At 38.8% G+C, this 16,261-nt stretch overlaps 1 protein-coding gene across 1 annotated transcript in view; it reads right to left on the bottom strand.

The window, feature by feature from the left end:
• The window catches only part of FAM98B (family with sequence similarity 98 member B), a 35,719-nt gene extending 20,031 nt beyond the window's left edge, over window positions 1-15,688 (bottom strand). The window contains exons 1-4 of the mRNA XM_059372488.1: window positions 15,566-15,688; window positions 8,458-8,603; window positions 7,220-7,354; window positions 32-210 (exon numbers count right to left, since the gene is read on the bottom strand). Of these exons, the coding sequence (XP_059228471.1) occupies window positions 32-210; window positions 7,220-7,354; window positions 8,458-8,603; window positions 15,566-15,636 (531 nt within the window). The 5' untranslated portion in view covers window positions 15,637-15,688. The remainder of the gene's footprint in view (window positions 1-31; window positions 211-7,219; window positions 7,355-8,457; window positions 8,604-15,565) is intronic.
• Window positions 15,689-16,261: the final 573 nt, after the last annotated feature.

Raw genomic sequence — 16,261 nt, 5'->3', positions numbered from 1 at the left:
TGGGAAATGAAAAATAAAACAAATACAGTACCTTTGATTCCACTTGGTTTAGCATAAGCGGAATGTCAGAAGTTGCTGACTTGGGTACACCAAGAGTATCACAGATAGCTTGAACTTCCTGATAAATTTCACTGTTTTTATCTAACTGAGAATTTTTATGTTTCTTGTTCTGCAGTATCTGTAAAGCTTGAAGCTCTGTACTTAAAAATACTGGAATGAAAAAAGGGAAAAACATAATGTTAAAATATACAAGAACCACTTAAAAATCCCATTTCTAGGTATATATACAAAAGAACTGAAATCAACATCTCAAAGAGATTTACACTGCCATGTCCTCTGCAGTACTGTTCACAATTGCCAAGAGAAGGAAAGAACCTAAGTACCCTTCAGTAGATGAATAAAGAAAATGTAGTATAATACACAAAATGGAATATTCAGCCTTAAAAAAAGGAAATCCAGCCACTTGTGAACACATGGATGAACCTGGAGGACAGTACATGAAGTGAAATAAGCCAAACACAGAAGGACAAATATAATGTGATATCACTTTTATCAGGAACCTAACACAGTCCAACTCATAAAGCAGAGAATAGAATGGTGGTTGCCAGGGGCTGGGGCAGGAAGGAAACTGGAAGTTATCAAACAAATTTTTACGAAACAGGTGATCTGTTTTAATAAGGTTTTTTTTTTTTTTTTTAAAGATTTTATTTATTTATTTGACAGAAAGAAATCACAAGTAGATGGAGAGGCAGGCAGAGAGAGAGAGAGAGGGAAGCAGGCTCCCTGCTGAGCAGAGAGCCTGATGCGGGACTCGATCCCAGGACCCCGAGATCATGACCTGAGCCGAAGGCAGCGGCTTAACCCACCGAGCCACCCAGGCGCCCTGTTTTAATAAGGTTTTAAACTCAGAGGGACCATGGCACAGTAGTCATAAGCAAAGTCTGATACATTTTGGTCAGTGATCTCAGGGACTTGAGGTCAAGCCCCGAGTAAGACTCCCTGCTTAGCAGGGAGTCTGCTTCTCCCCCTCCTCCTCTCCCTTTGCCCCTCTTTCTGCATTCCCTTTCTCTCTCTCTGAAAATAAATTAAATCTTTAAAAAATATTTGCTAAGGGGTAGATCATTACATTAAGTGTTCTTATCACAAAAACAAATATAAAGAGGGCAGGAGGAAACTTTTTAAAAAAGATATCATGCCTACTGCAGAATTGAAAGTCAAGTAGGAGAGACCCACCAGTAAATCAATAATGTAAGAATGTAGAATGGGTAAAACTAAAAATATGCTCTCTCATATGCACAGAGTGCTCAACTCAGGGGAGAATGCACAGCTTTAACTGATCTATAAGCTGACAGAGCAATCTGAATAACAACTGGCCTTCAGCATAGACCACCCCAGGCTGTTCATAAGTTCCTTTACCATCATTTCATTTACTCCTTTCAATAGCCATATAGAAGAAAATTACTCAATACTCTTATACATGTTACAGTTTTGTTTTGAATTAACTTTCACTGTAGTAGTCAAAATACCGGATTGGTTTTTGTTTAAAATTATATACACACTACAAACACACTCCACAACCCCAGCTGAGAACTATCTGAGAAAACTAAAGTACAGACATACCTGATTTAATTGCATTTCACTTCACTACACTTCACAGACAATTCCATTTTTTACAGATTGGAAGGTCTGTGGCAAGCCTGTGTCGAGCAAGTCTATCAGTGCCATTTTCCCAACATTTGCTCACATCCTGTCTGCGTGTCACATTTTGGTAATTCTTGAAGGGGATAAAAGAGCTATTCCAGGGAACACACAAATAAGAAAGTGAAACAGCCTTACTGCAGATATGGAGAAAGTCTGAGTGGTCTGAGTAAAAGACCAGACCAGCCACATCATTCCTTAAACCAATCTAATCCAGGGCAAGGCTCTACCTCTCTTCAATTCTATGAAAGCTGACAAAGGTGAGGAATCTGCAGAAGGAAAATTTGAAGCTAGCAGAGGTTGGTTCATGAGGTTTAAGAAGCTGTCTCCACAGCATGAAAGTACAAGGTGAAGCAACAAGTGTGATACAGAAGTTGTAGCAAGTTATCCAGAAGAGCCAGCTAAGTAATGAAGGTGGCTATACTGAACAACAGATTTCCAGTGCAGATTAAACAGCCTAATTACTATTGGAAGATGAGGCCATCCAAGACTTCTTACAGAGACAAACCAATGCCTAGCTTCCAAGCTTTAAAGGGCAGGCTGACCTCTTGTTAGGGGCTAATGCAGGTGGGGACTTCAAGTTGAAGCTAATGTTCATTCACCACTGTAAAAATCCTGGGGCCCTTAAAAATTCTGCTACACTACATCTACTCTGCATGTGCTCTGTAAATGGAACAACAAAGTGTGGGTGACAGCATGATTTATTGACTATTTTAAACCCACTGCTGAGACCCACTACTCAGAAAAAAAGATTCCTTTCAAAACAGAACTGCTCATTGACAACGCACCCAAGGGCTCTCACGGAACTCTACAATGAGATTAATGTTGCTTTCGTGCCTGCCAACACAATAGCCATTCTGCAGCCCATGGATCAAGGAGTAATTTTTATTTTCAAGTCTTATTATCTGAGAAATATAATCCCTAAGACTATCACTGCCATAGATCATGAATCCTCTGGTGGATCTGGGCAAAGTCAAGTGAAATCCCTCTGAAGAGAATTCACCATTCTAGATGCCATTAAGAACATCCATGATTCATGGGTAGAGATCAAAATACTAACAGAATTTGGAAGAAGCTGACTCCAACCCTTGTGGATGCCTTCGAGGGGTCTAAGACTTTAGTAGAGGAAGTAACTGCAGATATGGTGGGAATAGCAAGAGAACTAGAAGTAGAGCTGAAGATGTGACCAAATTGCTACAGTCTCATGCCAAACTCAACAGATGAGGAGTTGCTTTTTATGGATAAGAAAATGGTTTGAGATGGAACCTACTCATTGTGAAATATTGTGAAGACTGTTGAAATGACAACAAAGGATTTATAATATTCCATCAACTTAGTTGATAAAGCAGCAATAGGGTTTGGGGGGATAAACTGCAGTTTTGAAAGAAGTGCTCCTGTAGGTGAAATGCTATCAAACAGCATCACATGCTACAGAGAAATTGTTTATAAGAGTTGAATGATGTGGCAAACTTCACTGCTGTCTTATTTTAAACAACTGCCACAGCCAACTAACCTATAGCAACCACCACCCTGAACAGCCAGCAGCCATTAGGACAGAGGCAGGGCCCTCTACCAGCAAAAGATTACAACCTACTAAAAACTCCATGACCAGGGCACCTGGGTGGCTCAGTGGGTTGGGGCTCTGCCTTTGGCTCAGGTCATGATCTCAGGGTCCTGGGATCGAGCCCCGCATCAGGCTCTCTGTTCAGCAGAGAGCCTGTCTTCCCCCCTCTCTCTGCCTGCCTGTGACCTCTTCGTCAAATAAATAAATAAAATCTTAAAAAATAATAAAAAATAAGTTAAAAATGAAAGCTCAATGACACCTAGTATTTTTTAGCAATAAGGCATTTTTAATTAAGCTGTGTACATTTTTTAGACATAATGCTATTATTACACACTTAATAAACTATAGTATATTGAAAATAGGACTTTTTTATGCACTAGAAAACCAAAAAATTCATTTGACTTGCTTCACTGTGATACTCACTTTATTGTAGTAGTCTGGAAATCAACTCACGGTATTCTCTGAGATACGCCTGTGGAGGTGCCAGGGTCCCACCCTCAAAGATTCTGAACCAGCAGATCTGAAGCAGGAATTGAGCTACTATATGCTAATGAGACCTAAGGTAATTCTCATGTGCAGGCAGGATTGAGAGTCACTGACTTAAAGACTTTTCCACAAAGTTTACACGTGACAGTCAAAAGACCCCACAAAAAGTTAAGACCAGTATGTATCAAGCCGTGTTTATGAGGATTATGCCAAAGTCCTTCTGATTTCAAAACTTCATTTAAACAGATCACCAGTTCTTCAAAAATCTGTATTTTGGACAGAACCTAAGCCAGTCTGCCTTTGTTCTGGGAAACGTGTTCCACGTAATTCTACAAACAAAAAAGAGTTCAGTCTAATATTTAAAGTGCTAATCCATTCAGACGGCAAACAATATAATAAAAAGTCTTCTTCCCGCCCCAGACCTTCCGATTTCCCCTCCCTAGAGGCAATCAATATTAATTTCCTGGGTATCTTTTTAGGCATATGTGTATGTATATGGAGAATGCACATCTACCATCTACACACTTTTCTTTTATACAAATAAGAGCATACTGCACATTTCTGTATTTTTTTTTAATTTACCAATACAGAAATCAGTCCATATCAGTACATTTGATATATTTTCATTCTAATGGCTATATAATGGTATCACTGGAAGGATATACCGTTTCTTTTTTTTTTCTTTTCTTTCTTTTTTTTTTAATTTGACACACAGAGAGAGAGAGAGATCACAAGTAGGCAGAGAGGCAGGCGGGGGGGCGGGGGGGGGGGAGAGCAGGCTCTCCACCAAGCAGAGAGCCCAACTCGGGACTCGATCCCAAGACCCCAAGATCACAACCTGAGCTGAAGGCAGAGGCCCAACCCACTGAGCCACCCAGTCACCCAGGATATGCCATTTCTATTTAACTACATGAAAAATGCCATAATAAACATCATTTTTATATATCTTTGTACACTTAGGGAAATAGGAATGTATTCCTAGTCACGGAATTTCCAAGTCAAAAGGTAGGTGAAAAAAAAAAGGTAGGTGAATTTTAAAGTGATACTGAGAATTTGTCCTTCTAAAAGGTTATACAGTTATTCTCCCACATTTTCATGCCTATCATATATGAGAATGCTTATTCCCGCCTAATACGATGACTTTTTTTTTGGTATTTACTCACCTATTAAGTGAAAAATGGTATCCTGCCATTTTACTTTTGTAACTCCTTAACTCTGAGAAATACTGTTTCATCTTTTCATGTTCAGAAGCAATTTTTTTTTGAAGATTTTATTTATGTACTTGACAGAGAGAGAAATCAGAAGTAGGCAGAGCAGCAAGCCGGGTGGGGGGAGCAGGCTCCCTGCTGAGCAGAGAGCCCCATGAGGGGCTCAATCTCAGGACCCTGAGATCATGACCCAAGCCAAAGGCAGACGCTTAACCCACTGAGCCACCCAGGCGCCCCTCAGAAGCAATTTTTAAAAAACTTTTTTCTGTAGAGTGCCAGTTCATGTCTTTTGTAATTTACATATTTTTCCACTGAGTTTTTATCTTTTTCTTCTTGATTTATAAAAGCTCTTCACATAGTAAGGACCTTTTTATCTTTTACATGTTGCAAACACACCAAAGAAAAATATGAAGAGGCTTATTAGTCAATATGTTCTAAAGACAGTCGAACTCAAGATGGAAGAGATGGTGGTAAGACTGTGAACTGGTAGATCTCTGAGGCAAAATATGACAATATATCTAAGTAAAAGTAACAACAAATATGAATGAGCAAATTAAAAAATACGAACAAATTAAAAACAGAAAAGAATCTAAATACCATTATGTAAAAATGTTATGCCCATAGCATAGAATGTTATGTAGCCAATTTATTTTTTCCAAAAAAAATTTTAAGTAATGAAAAAATGCTCATAACACATTAAATGAAAAGAAGAAAGAGAAGGAACTGTATCTATGATAGACTCCAATCTTATTTAAATGTATGTGTGTAAAGGAAAAGAGCTGGAAAAGAAAATATACCAAGAAGTTATTAATGATTCTCTCTGGGGAGTGAGATTATCAATGACTTTTTTTCCTTACAATTCTTTCTACTTTGTAAGATTTCTAGGATGATTATATAATTTTTAACATAAAAAATTTCCATTCTATTTTCAAGCACATAGCAGCATCAAATACATTCACACTGTTGTGCAACCATCACCACCATCCAACTCCAGAACATTTTTATCTTCCAACAAATACTATACCCATTTAACACTAATTCCCTGTTTTGCCCCACCTTGCAGGCATGCATTTTCATAATCAGAAAAAGCTATACCAATTTCTCTTCCATCTCCTCTTCACTTTTACTTGTACCATAAATCTGTATTGCTATTATTGCTCAGATTTTTAGCAGATAATGCAAAAAGGGAAACACAATTGAGTACACAGTTCTCATTGACTGAAAGAGCATAAAAGTTCCTCTAGGCCATTGTTTCTTAGCTTCCTTTCTGTCCCAATATATCTAAGGGTTACTGTACAACCTACAATTATTAACAATGATTCATTAAATCAGTGACTCATACTAAATGGAAGATGGGGAAACAGTGCAAGAGATGGGGCAGAGGGCACATAATTTTTATCCCCCCAACACACACAAGGTAATTGAAATGTCGACACTACTATCAGTACCACTCAACATTTATGATTTCTGCACCAATGAAACAAACATTACTAACACTAGAGCCTATTAGGAATATACCACATGGATCACTTTATAAATGGTGAAACCCAAAATAATAGAAATCTTCAGTAATAGGGATGCTAGAAAAATTCTTTCAAATGGCCACTGTGTAACTTTCAAAACAACATGAAATTCAACTTAATTAAAAAAAAAAAAATTTTTAAGGACTCCAATAGAAATAGACATATTATTTATGGAAACTATCTGCATGTAGGGTAATCAATACTCCAAACTCACCCCTGAAAAAATTACACCACACTCACTAGAATTCATATGTCCAGAGAACACAATTTTTTAAAAAACAGATACAACCCTCGTGCCTAGAGCAGTTTCTAGTACAGTAATTGGTGATCAATAAGTATTTTTGAACTGTCATTCAATATCTATCACTACAAACAACATGAAATAATCTACTTAGCTGCCTAGTTTCAGAGAGTTTTAAGAATAAATAGGATTCTAAATGACCAACTTTAATCATTTAGTCATGCATGCTCAGAGATGAATTACATGAAAGAAAAATAACTAAAATAATGTATAAATCACAAACAGGGCATTCTATATTGGCCAAATCAATCGTAAGTAGTTGAAATCTTTGCACTTTAGAATTTATACCACATTTATATAAGTATCTCTAAGTCAGCTTCAGATTAAAACCTTTCTAACAAAATTTCTAAAGCTTCACTAATGAAATTTCATAAATACTGAAAATAACAAAAACCACAAAAAACAAATGAATTTAAATGTTCAAAGAAAGGTAACTTACATAAAAGCTTCAAACAGTCATCCTTCTTTTTTAAACGGTCCTTAATATCTCCTGATATGAGTACAGAATATGGGCAAGCCATTTCTTTTAAAAACCCACTTATCTCAAGCTGGAAGCTTTCTATATCATCTCTCCCTTTAAAGAAGAAAAATCATAAAACACTTAATAAATATTTACAATCTAATCTGACACTGTAAAATCTACCTCCAAATGATTTCAATTTTACATTCAATTATAAATTTTCAACTTTAAATTAAATCCTTACACATGTGACCCCAATGCTCAGGTAATCAAACAACTTCAACAGAAAGTAACACTTAAATTTAAGAACTTAAGTATCTAATCATGAGATATATACTTTTGTACTTCAATCCCTGATGAGTATTTTCCAACAAACTTTCCACAAAAGCAGATAAACTGGGAATATTTTATGTCAGTAACTGAAATATTAAAAACATTACTATGGCTAAAATTATTAATTGGCTTCAGAGCAAATGATCTATTTCTACTGTATTTCTACAGACTCGGATAACAAATGCAATCATCTAATTAAGCCTCATTGCTTATCTTTCTTTCACAATCTAATTATGTAGAAATGTGTGCCACGTTTTAAATTCAGCTAATTTTACTTTGCTACTTTGAATTCTATTGGATGTGGCAAGAAAAGAAAATTTTAAAGTAAAGATAGCTTCAGAAGGGAAGACTATTTTGTACCCCATCAAATGCTCAATCATAAAAAATTTTTCATTTTAGTTCTCTCATTGAAATTCTACAAATTGAAGACCCACAAGGACTCCATTTACCAAGACAGTAAATGAATTAAACTTTTTTGAGGTAGCACAGTTTTTTTATGGTATTCTTATGTAAATTCATGTCCTGAGTTACAGGCTTGCTAATGCAACTCAAATTACTTTAATGAAACAAAAACAAAACCTTAATTTAAAATAAGCAGTATTCAAAAAGTAAACTGTGTAAATAATCAAATTCAGACTCTACTTTTTCTAAAGAATACTAAGGTTAAGACTGTAAACAGTTATTGTTTATAATCTTATATAAATTTAAGAGCCAACTTTGAATTAATATATAATTTAATCTAAGTATATTTAATATTATATACTGTAGTCCTTCATAATATTAATGCTTTTTCTTTGTAGAGGAACCACAGGCAAAACTATAAATCATAAGCTATCATTTCACTCTACTATTATACAAAAGTAAATAAAACACAATGACAATACCAGCTGAAGTGATACTTTCTTCCAAGTTGCACAATGATTTTATTTGAGCGCCTAACCAAACACAGAGCTCTGAAAATTCAGGTGAAGACAGTCCACCCTCTGCTGCCTTGGTAAGGGCTTGCTCTTCTAACAGTGGTCCCTTATACCTAGAAAGGAAGACATAAAAGGTTTAAAAAACAAAAAAACTTGATAGTAATCTATACCAAGGCCTGCTCCCTATTTTTGTAAATAAAGTTTTAGCAGAACATCGCCAATAAAGATATCCATTCACAGACTGTCTCTGGCTGCTTTCACAATGCAACTCCAGAGTTGTTAATATGGTCAGCAAAGCCTGTGATTTTTATTATTGGGTCTGTTATAGACATAGTTTGCCATTTTCTGCCCTATTTAACTGACATTTGGCTTTTTTCCCTTTATTTTATCATTCCTTAGTAAAATTATCAACCAATTTTAACATAAATATTACAACTAACACAAAGTCAAATAGAACAGAATCTAATAACCATATACTACTAACAAAAACTAGAAAAAAGAAAATTTAGTGAAAAAAGAATACATGCAAATTTTAAATTAAAAAATTAAAGCTGAGGGGCACCTGAGTGGCTCAGTCAGTTAAGCATCTGCCTTAGGCTCAGGTCATGATCCCAGAGTCCTGGGATCAAGTACAGCATCAGGTTCCTCATTCAGCAGGGAGCCTGCTTCTCCCTCTGCCTGCTGCTCCCCCTGCTTGTGTGTGCTCTCTCTCTACTCAATATACTGTTTTGACTTCATTTTGTTTAATTTAGCTTTATAATTATGTAAAACATTTACATTGTTACAAAGTATAATTTACAAAACAAGGTACATTCAAATTAAGCTTTCAATCTTTTTTTTTCTTTAATTTTTTAATGTTTTTTATAAGTAGCTTGCAATCATAATGTTGTTCCCTCTACTCTGTTCTCCCCCACCCCCATAGGTAACTATATTTATTAGTTTGGGGTTGTCATTCTGTTTTTAAATATAAACATATACATACTTCTTTTTTTAGGTAAAGGTAGTCTACTATACACTCTTCTATTCCTTGCTTTAAACAATACACACACATACATTTACATATACAGCCAATCCCTGAACAACAGAGGGGTGAGGGGTATCAATCCCCATGTAGTTGCCAATCTGCATATAACTTTTGACACCTGAAACACTTACCTACTACTACCCTACAGCTGACTGGAACTGTACTGATTACATAAACAGCCAATTAACACATACTTTGTATACGTGCTATATACTTCTTTCGTATAACAGCCAATTAACACATACTTTGTATACATACTATATACTTTCTTTGTACGGTAAAGAAAACCATCCATAGTTTCACAGTGTACATAGCTTACTGAAAAAGGTCCACATACAAATGGACCACATGGTTCAAATTCATATTGTCAACTATACTAGAGAACAGCAGAGACACAACTCAATTACTTTTTTAAAATTTTTATTTATTTTATTTTTTATTTATTGGACAGAGAGAGAGAGAGAGAGAGATCACAAGCAGGCAGAGCAGCAGGCAGAGAGAAAGGGGGAGGCAGACTCCCTGCTAAGCAGAGAGTCAGATGCAGATGTAGGGCTAGATCCCAGGACCCTGAGATCATGACCTGAGCTGAAGGCAGAGGCTTAACCCACTGAGCCACCCGGGTGCCTCACTACTCAATTATTTTATAGGTGTACAGTACTCCAATGTCTGGAGTATTTGGGTTATTTGCAGTGTTTTGCTCTTCCAAAAAAACTGGCAACTTTTTGGCAGGTTATACCTGGGATAGATTTCTAGAGGTAAGACTGATGGGTCAAAAGGTAAATGAATATGTAGCTTTGCTAGATATTATTAAATACTCCTCTACGGTGATTGTACCATCAGGTGTAAGAGTACCCATTCCTCCGTAACTCACCAAAGTTGCCAAACATTTAGATTTTTGACCATCTGGTATCTCAGTAGAGTTTTAATTTACATTTCTCTTAAGAGCAAGGCCGTACATCTTTTCATATATTTAAAGACCATTTGCATTTCTTTTTCTCTGAATTCTCTGGTCATAGCTCATGAAGGGTGAGTATTTTCAAATCCTCATTTGGCAGGTAAGAAATTAAGGCTTAATGAGGTTAAGATACCTGCCTTAAGTAGCAGGCTAGGCACAGTAACAGGCATGCACAAATAGAGATACAGCCATAGATACTGATAATTATATTTATTTGTAATTCACTTGGTCTTCAGAGCAATGCTGAGAAGTCGGCATGATCTTAATGCTTTAGGATCAGAAGATAATAGCTAGGTGATGACACTAGGATTTAAATTTAGAGTTGAACCCAAACACTCCATATGAACTCAAACTTCTGTCTATGCTAATAAGGAAAGTTAATGAAATAACTTGGCCAGTTGACACAGCCAAGTAGAGAGCTGGGACTAGATCACTGTCTCTGCTCCTACAGGCAAGACTGGTTCTTCTATACATTATCTTTCCTCCATATCTCACAGTGCCTCTTACTGAGATTTAATAGTAAACATCTTCTTTCCCCCTACTTACTTTCATCTCTACAGTAAAGAAATAATCATAAACTCTTGAATAAATTTAATGAATTCTTATCATTGGTGAGGTTATTTTTAACTTAAATGCCGATTATAAAATTCAATAAAATTTTTCAAATCACCAAAAAATTCTGAATTTAGAAGGGGAAAAACCCCTACAAATCTTAAGGCCTCAAGCTCACCAAATCAGGTAAAAATAAAAAGAAGAAAAAATGCATTTAACAAAACCAAACATCTAATAATAATCACAATTATATGGTAACTAACACCAAAAACTGATTTTACACTAGGCCAGTGTTGTGTGCTTTATGTATATCACCTCACTTAACTGCCATATCTAATAAGATAGGGATTATGTTCTTAGTTCATTCAAGGTATTTTTATTTAAGTAGGAAAGTGCTACTCTTATTCCAAACACTGGGGACACCTCCCCTAGGCCTAGACTCCCCCAGAGCCGCCTATTTGGGAAATAGAGTTGCTTCGAACTCTGGTGATCCAATCTTCAATCCATTAGGGCCACTGGCAAACCCCCACAAAGACACAGGCGATGACTAATTTACTTTCTCTTTTCCATTTCCATCAGCCAACATATAAAATAGGAGACCCTTTCCTTCCCTCTGTCATTTGTATGCACTACTAGCTTGTCTCTGATCCAGCTCTCCACTTACTGACCCAAACTCTTCCACTGCGTTTCATCTGCAAACAACTGTTCAAGATTGATAGTCAGAAAGATTATCCCTACCACCTCTAGCTTTGGTGATTTTACTTTCTGAAAGTTCTTAAAAGACAGATGGTAGGGTTTTTGCCCTCCTTGCTTCCCAAAACAATATCCATATTATTGGTCCCACACCATCTTATAAATACCTCCTTCTCTCTTTTGGCGCAGGCCAGTCAGACTTGCCATTCTCCCTTTTGTGGTTTTCACCTATTAATCGCTTGGACACTCCCCAAAACTCCTTGTGCTGTTTTTCTCTCCAATCCCATTTCTGCTATTTGCCTGTATGCATATCCTATGCAATATCCTGAGCTCTCAATTCCTGGAATTCATCTTTTCAGACCTTTGCCATGAGATGTCAATGAGGCACCCCTTAGACCTTGCCATCACTGGAAAAACTACTCCACCCCCGAAATCACTAAATCAAACCGGTCACTCCCTGACCACAACCTACTATTCTTTTAGCTTGCTCTTTTGACCACTCACCTTCATCTCTCCTTGGATCTCATTTCTACCTCCATTCCACTGGTCACTCCATATTCTCTGTATTTCCTACCTCCCTGCTATCTTCATTTTCTTCCCTTTCCAAATTAGATTCCAAGGTGTATCACTTCATTTTGGGTCTCAATACTTACTGAAGAAATGAATCCCTGATACCGTCATCCCCTTCAGCTCCTTTTTTTTTTTAAGATTTATTTATTTATTTATTTGACAGAGAGACCACAAGTAGACAGAGAGGCAGGCAGAGAGAGAGAGAAGCAGGCTCCCTGCTGAGCAGAGAGCCCGACATGGGACTCGATCCCAGGACCCCGAGATATGACCTGAGCCGAAGGCAGTGGCTTAACCCACTGAGCCACCCAGGCGCCCCCCCTTCAGCTCTTATATCCAATCAATCACTAAGTTTACAGTGCGCACTTTTTTCCATATCCACCTCCGCCGAGCAGTCATCACTTCTTGCCCTGACTACTAAATTCTCCACCTCTACCTTATTGAAGTAACTTTTAAAACGAGATATCTGATCTCTCCCTTTTTTATTTAAAATCCTTCAAACACACCCCACTGCTGTTAAAACAAAGAACAAAATCCACAACACAGCCTAAAAATTGCTTCGTGCCTTCATCCTCCCCTAACTTTTCAATCAGATCTTCCACTATGTTGGCCATTGCTCTCTGCTCTCCAGGTGCATGGGCCTCCTTCCAATTATTCTAATACAGCAAGTTCCTTTCCACTTCAAGAGCTTTCATCTTTTGTTCCCAATTTAAGAACACCCTTGTCCTCTTTTCCTATGAATCTCACCTAGTTTACTCCTGTCCACCTCCTGTCATGTCATGTCACCCTGCTCTTTTCCTTTAAAGAGCTTATTAAGGTTTATAGTATTTGTGTGATCACATCCGTTTTTCCACTGGACTGTAAGCTCCACGGGGACAGAGATCAATTCTATTCTGAAGTTTTCAACATACAGTTGTGTTCAATAAGTAACTGAAATAAACTTCCTTCCATAATGCTGATTCGAAACTAAGATGTGAAGATTTTTTAAAATATGCATGCCGTACTGTACCCCTTAAGATCGTGATCCAGTCAATATCGTACAGAACAGACTGGAACCTTTTATTTCACAAGCTCCATACATGATTCTGATGCACAACCAGGGCTGAGATCCCCTCCTCAAAATCATAGATGGTCAGAACTAAAAAAAGACTTCGGAAATCATGTGCTTTAGCCTCCTCCTCTCAGATGAGGAAATAAAGTTATCTCCACCCAGTTTTCACGTGTATCACTGAACTCTTCTTTCACATACATTTTCCCTTTTAACTCCTCCCTTTAATTTCCAATTTTACCTTATAAACTAAAGAACTTTCACTAACAGGCTAAATGTCCAGTCACAACAGAAAATGCATTATTCACAAACTAAATGGGTATTTTACAATAGTGTTCAAATACAACACATATTGTAAGTAAATACCACTTTCCACATTTCATTATCATTGTAAGAAAAATCAACTTCAAAATTTTGTCCTCAGCTATTCCAGGAAAAATCAATTCTAAAGTATGCAAACTGTTTTAATTTCCATATAGAATAATCTGAAACTAATTTTCCTTGGTAAAAGTCAAGATTATAGCAAAGTTCATTTTTCAAAATGCCTACAAAAGAAACAAATTCGGGGAACTTGGGTGGCATAGGTGGTTAAGCATCTGACTCTTGGTTTTGACTCAGGTCCTGATCTAGGGGTCATGAGATTGAGCCCCTCATGAGGATCTGTGCTCAGGGTATTGTCAGGGTATTCTGTCTCCCTCTCCCTCTGCTTCTCCACCCAGCCCCCTCTAAAATAAATAAATAAATAAATAAATCGAATGAAATAAGAGAAAAAAAGCACTGACTTTCTCTTTGCCATAAACTACTTACAGAATCATACTATTTTTATCTGGAGGCCCTGGAATCTGAAACTATTTGGGGTCTACTCACTTCTAGTAAGTATTTTAACTTGTTTTGCTTACCTCCTTAAGCAAGTCAGGTGAAAATTTCCAAGAGATTTTACAGAATAAAAATGCCCCTTAAGTGATCACTGGTTCAGTTCTTTCAGTTGACAAACATTTATCCTGGACCTATCTACTAAATGCAAGGCTTTGTTACATCACAAAGTAGATAATCCTGGGGTCTACAAGAAGCAACTGATAGAAGAGGCAAGTGGAGAAAAAAATAAAGGGGGGGTGGGGTGGGGTTTTCAAACTTCACTACAGAACCGTAAAGTGCAAAGGCACAGCCTTCCCCACTCAAGAAATTCCAGCATTTGGCAAGGCAAACTATTGTGCAGATGGCTCCAAACTCTTTAAGTAAGGTGTATTTTTTGATCCTAAACTATCTGTCTCTATGCACTCTCTTCTTTGAACTTCTCTTCATTTACCCATTTATTCAACCGCTCTTTATTCTCCCAGACCACACTCGAGGAGGTTGCTGGAACAAGACAGATAAAGGCACCTGATTTCCTGGAGTGTGGGGGATGGGGGGGGGGGGGGGGTGGCAGTACCAGAGAGGCTAAATAAACACACAGCACAAGATAGTTTGGGATGACAGCAGAGAAAGGGAGACTACTTTGCATGCACTGATCCCAGTGCTACGAAGTATTTAACATCATTCCAGGAGTTCTCACGGCACTTAGCATTCTGAATTGCAAATTCCGGTAGACTCTTTGTAGCCCTCAACAACTATGGGAGCTACAGGTAATCTGCAAACTGTCTCTTTCCTCTGCCTAGCACATAAATATGCATTAATTAATGCCTATTAATGCCACAGTAATATGCAATTAACGAACGGATGAAACGGTTGAATGAATGGACCCACAATCAACTTGGACACTTGCTCCAGTCAAGGAAGCAAGAGGTTCGCTCCCCAGCCCTAATTAAGCCACAGGTTGTACCTGGCCGGAGACAACAGCCCCCAGCCGCAGTCGGGGTTCCAGCACCCCACAGCCCCAGGCGGGACAACTACGTCAACATAAATAGCACCCGTGGGGCAGGGACACGCTCCTCAGACCGGCTGGTGCCAGCCCTGCTGCTCCACGCCAACGCCGCAGCTCGCGGCTACGGAGTTTCGAGGCCAGGAGTTTGGAAGAAGGGGCCACGCGCCCCAGCTCTCCGGCCCTGCTCCACCCCCCAAACGGATTTCCCTCCCGCCTCCCTCTTAACTCCGTCGGCGCCGGCGGGAGCGCGGCGGGGAAGGAGGCCTCCACCGAGATGCCGGAGCCCAGCGGAGGCCCATGGGCAGGAGACCACAGCAGCCAGGCGGAGGGAGAGCTTACGTTTTCAGGGGAAGGGGCGTCCCCGGGAATACTCACCCCAGCGCCTCCAGGGTATCCAGAACGTCCCCCTCCATCGTAGGTTCGGGACCCAACTCTGGCCCTCTCATGGTCCTTCGGCCCAAAGCCGTTCGGCGCTCTAAGAAGCCCGCCGGAAACCTGCGTCACGGCGCCAAGGTTCCGGGTGGAGTCTCAGTCGGGACTGGTGAGGAGCGCGCCTCCGACTGGGGGCGTAGCCGTTCCGGCCGTTCCGCGGGCGGTGAGGAAAGCCGCTTGAGAGGACAGTGAGACGGGTTTAAGATAACAGGAAATTCTAGTCATAAAGAGGTTTCTTTGTGCTGGGTCTCTTGTGTGTGTTGAACGCAATCCTAGCAAACACCGTGATTCTACCCAAGTTGTTCTCAACCCGTCAGGCTCCGGATCTCTCTTTGAATAACGAAAGTCCCCAAATGGAATCGTTCGTTATCTTGGGCTAAAATTGGTACAGAAGGCCATACAGAGACACTTATTTTTAAATCAGTGTGCACAGCAATGCTCCAACTTAAAAAGAATAAAGGAAAAGGAATGTATGACAATATTGTTGGGCTGTGAAACGGGGCTCGGCGGGTGTCTGTGTGGAATCCTCTTAAACGCACACGCAGACAGGCTGTGGGAGAGCTGACCCAGTCTGCGCGAGCGAGCGCTGCGGGAAACAGAGATACCGGGGCAGAGTAGGGTGGTCGATGGGATTTTCCA

Source organism: Mustela nigripes, chromosome 13 (genome assembly GCF_022355385.1).
Source record: "Mustela nigripes isolate SB6536 chromosome 13, MUSNIG.SB6536, whole genome shotgun sequence".
NCBI lineage: Eukaryota > Metazoa > Chordata > Mammalia > Carnivora > Mustelidae > Mustela > Mustela nigripes.
The sequence above is the reverse complement of the archived record's forward strand: the minus strand, read 5'-3'. Positions and strand labels throughout refer to the sequence as shown.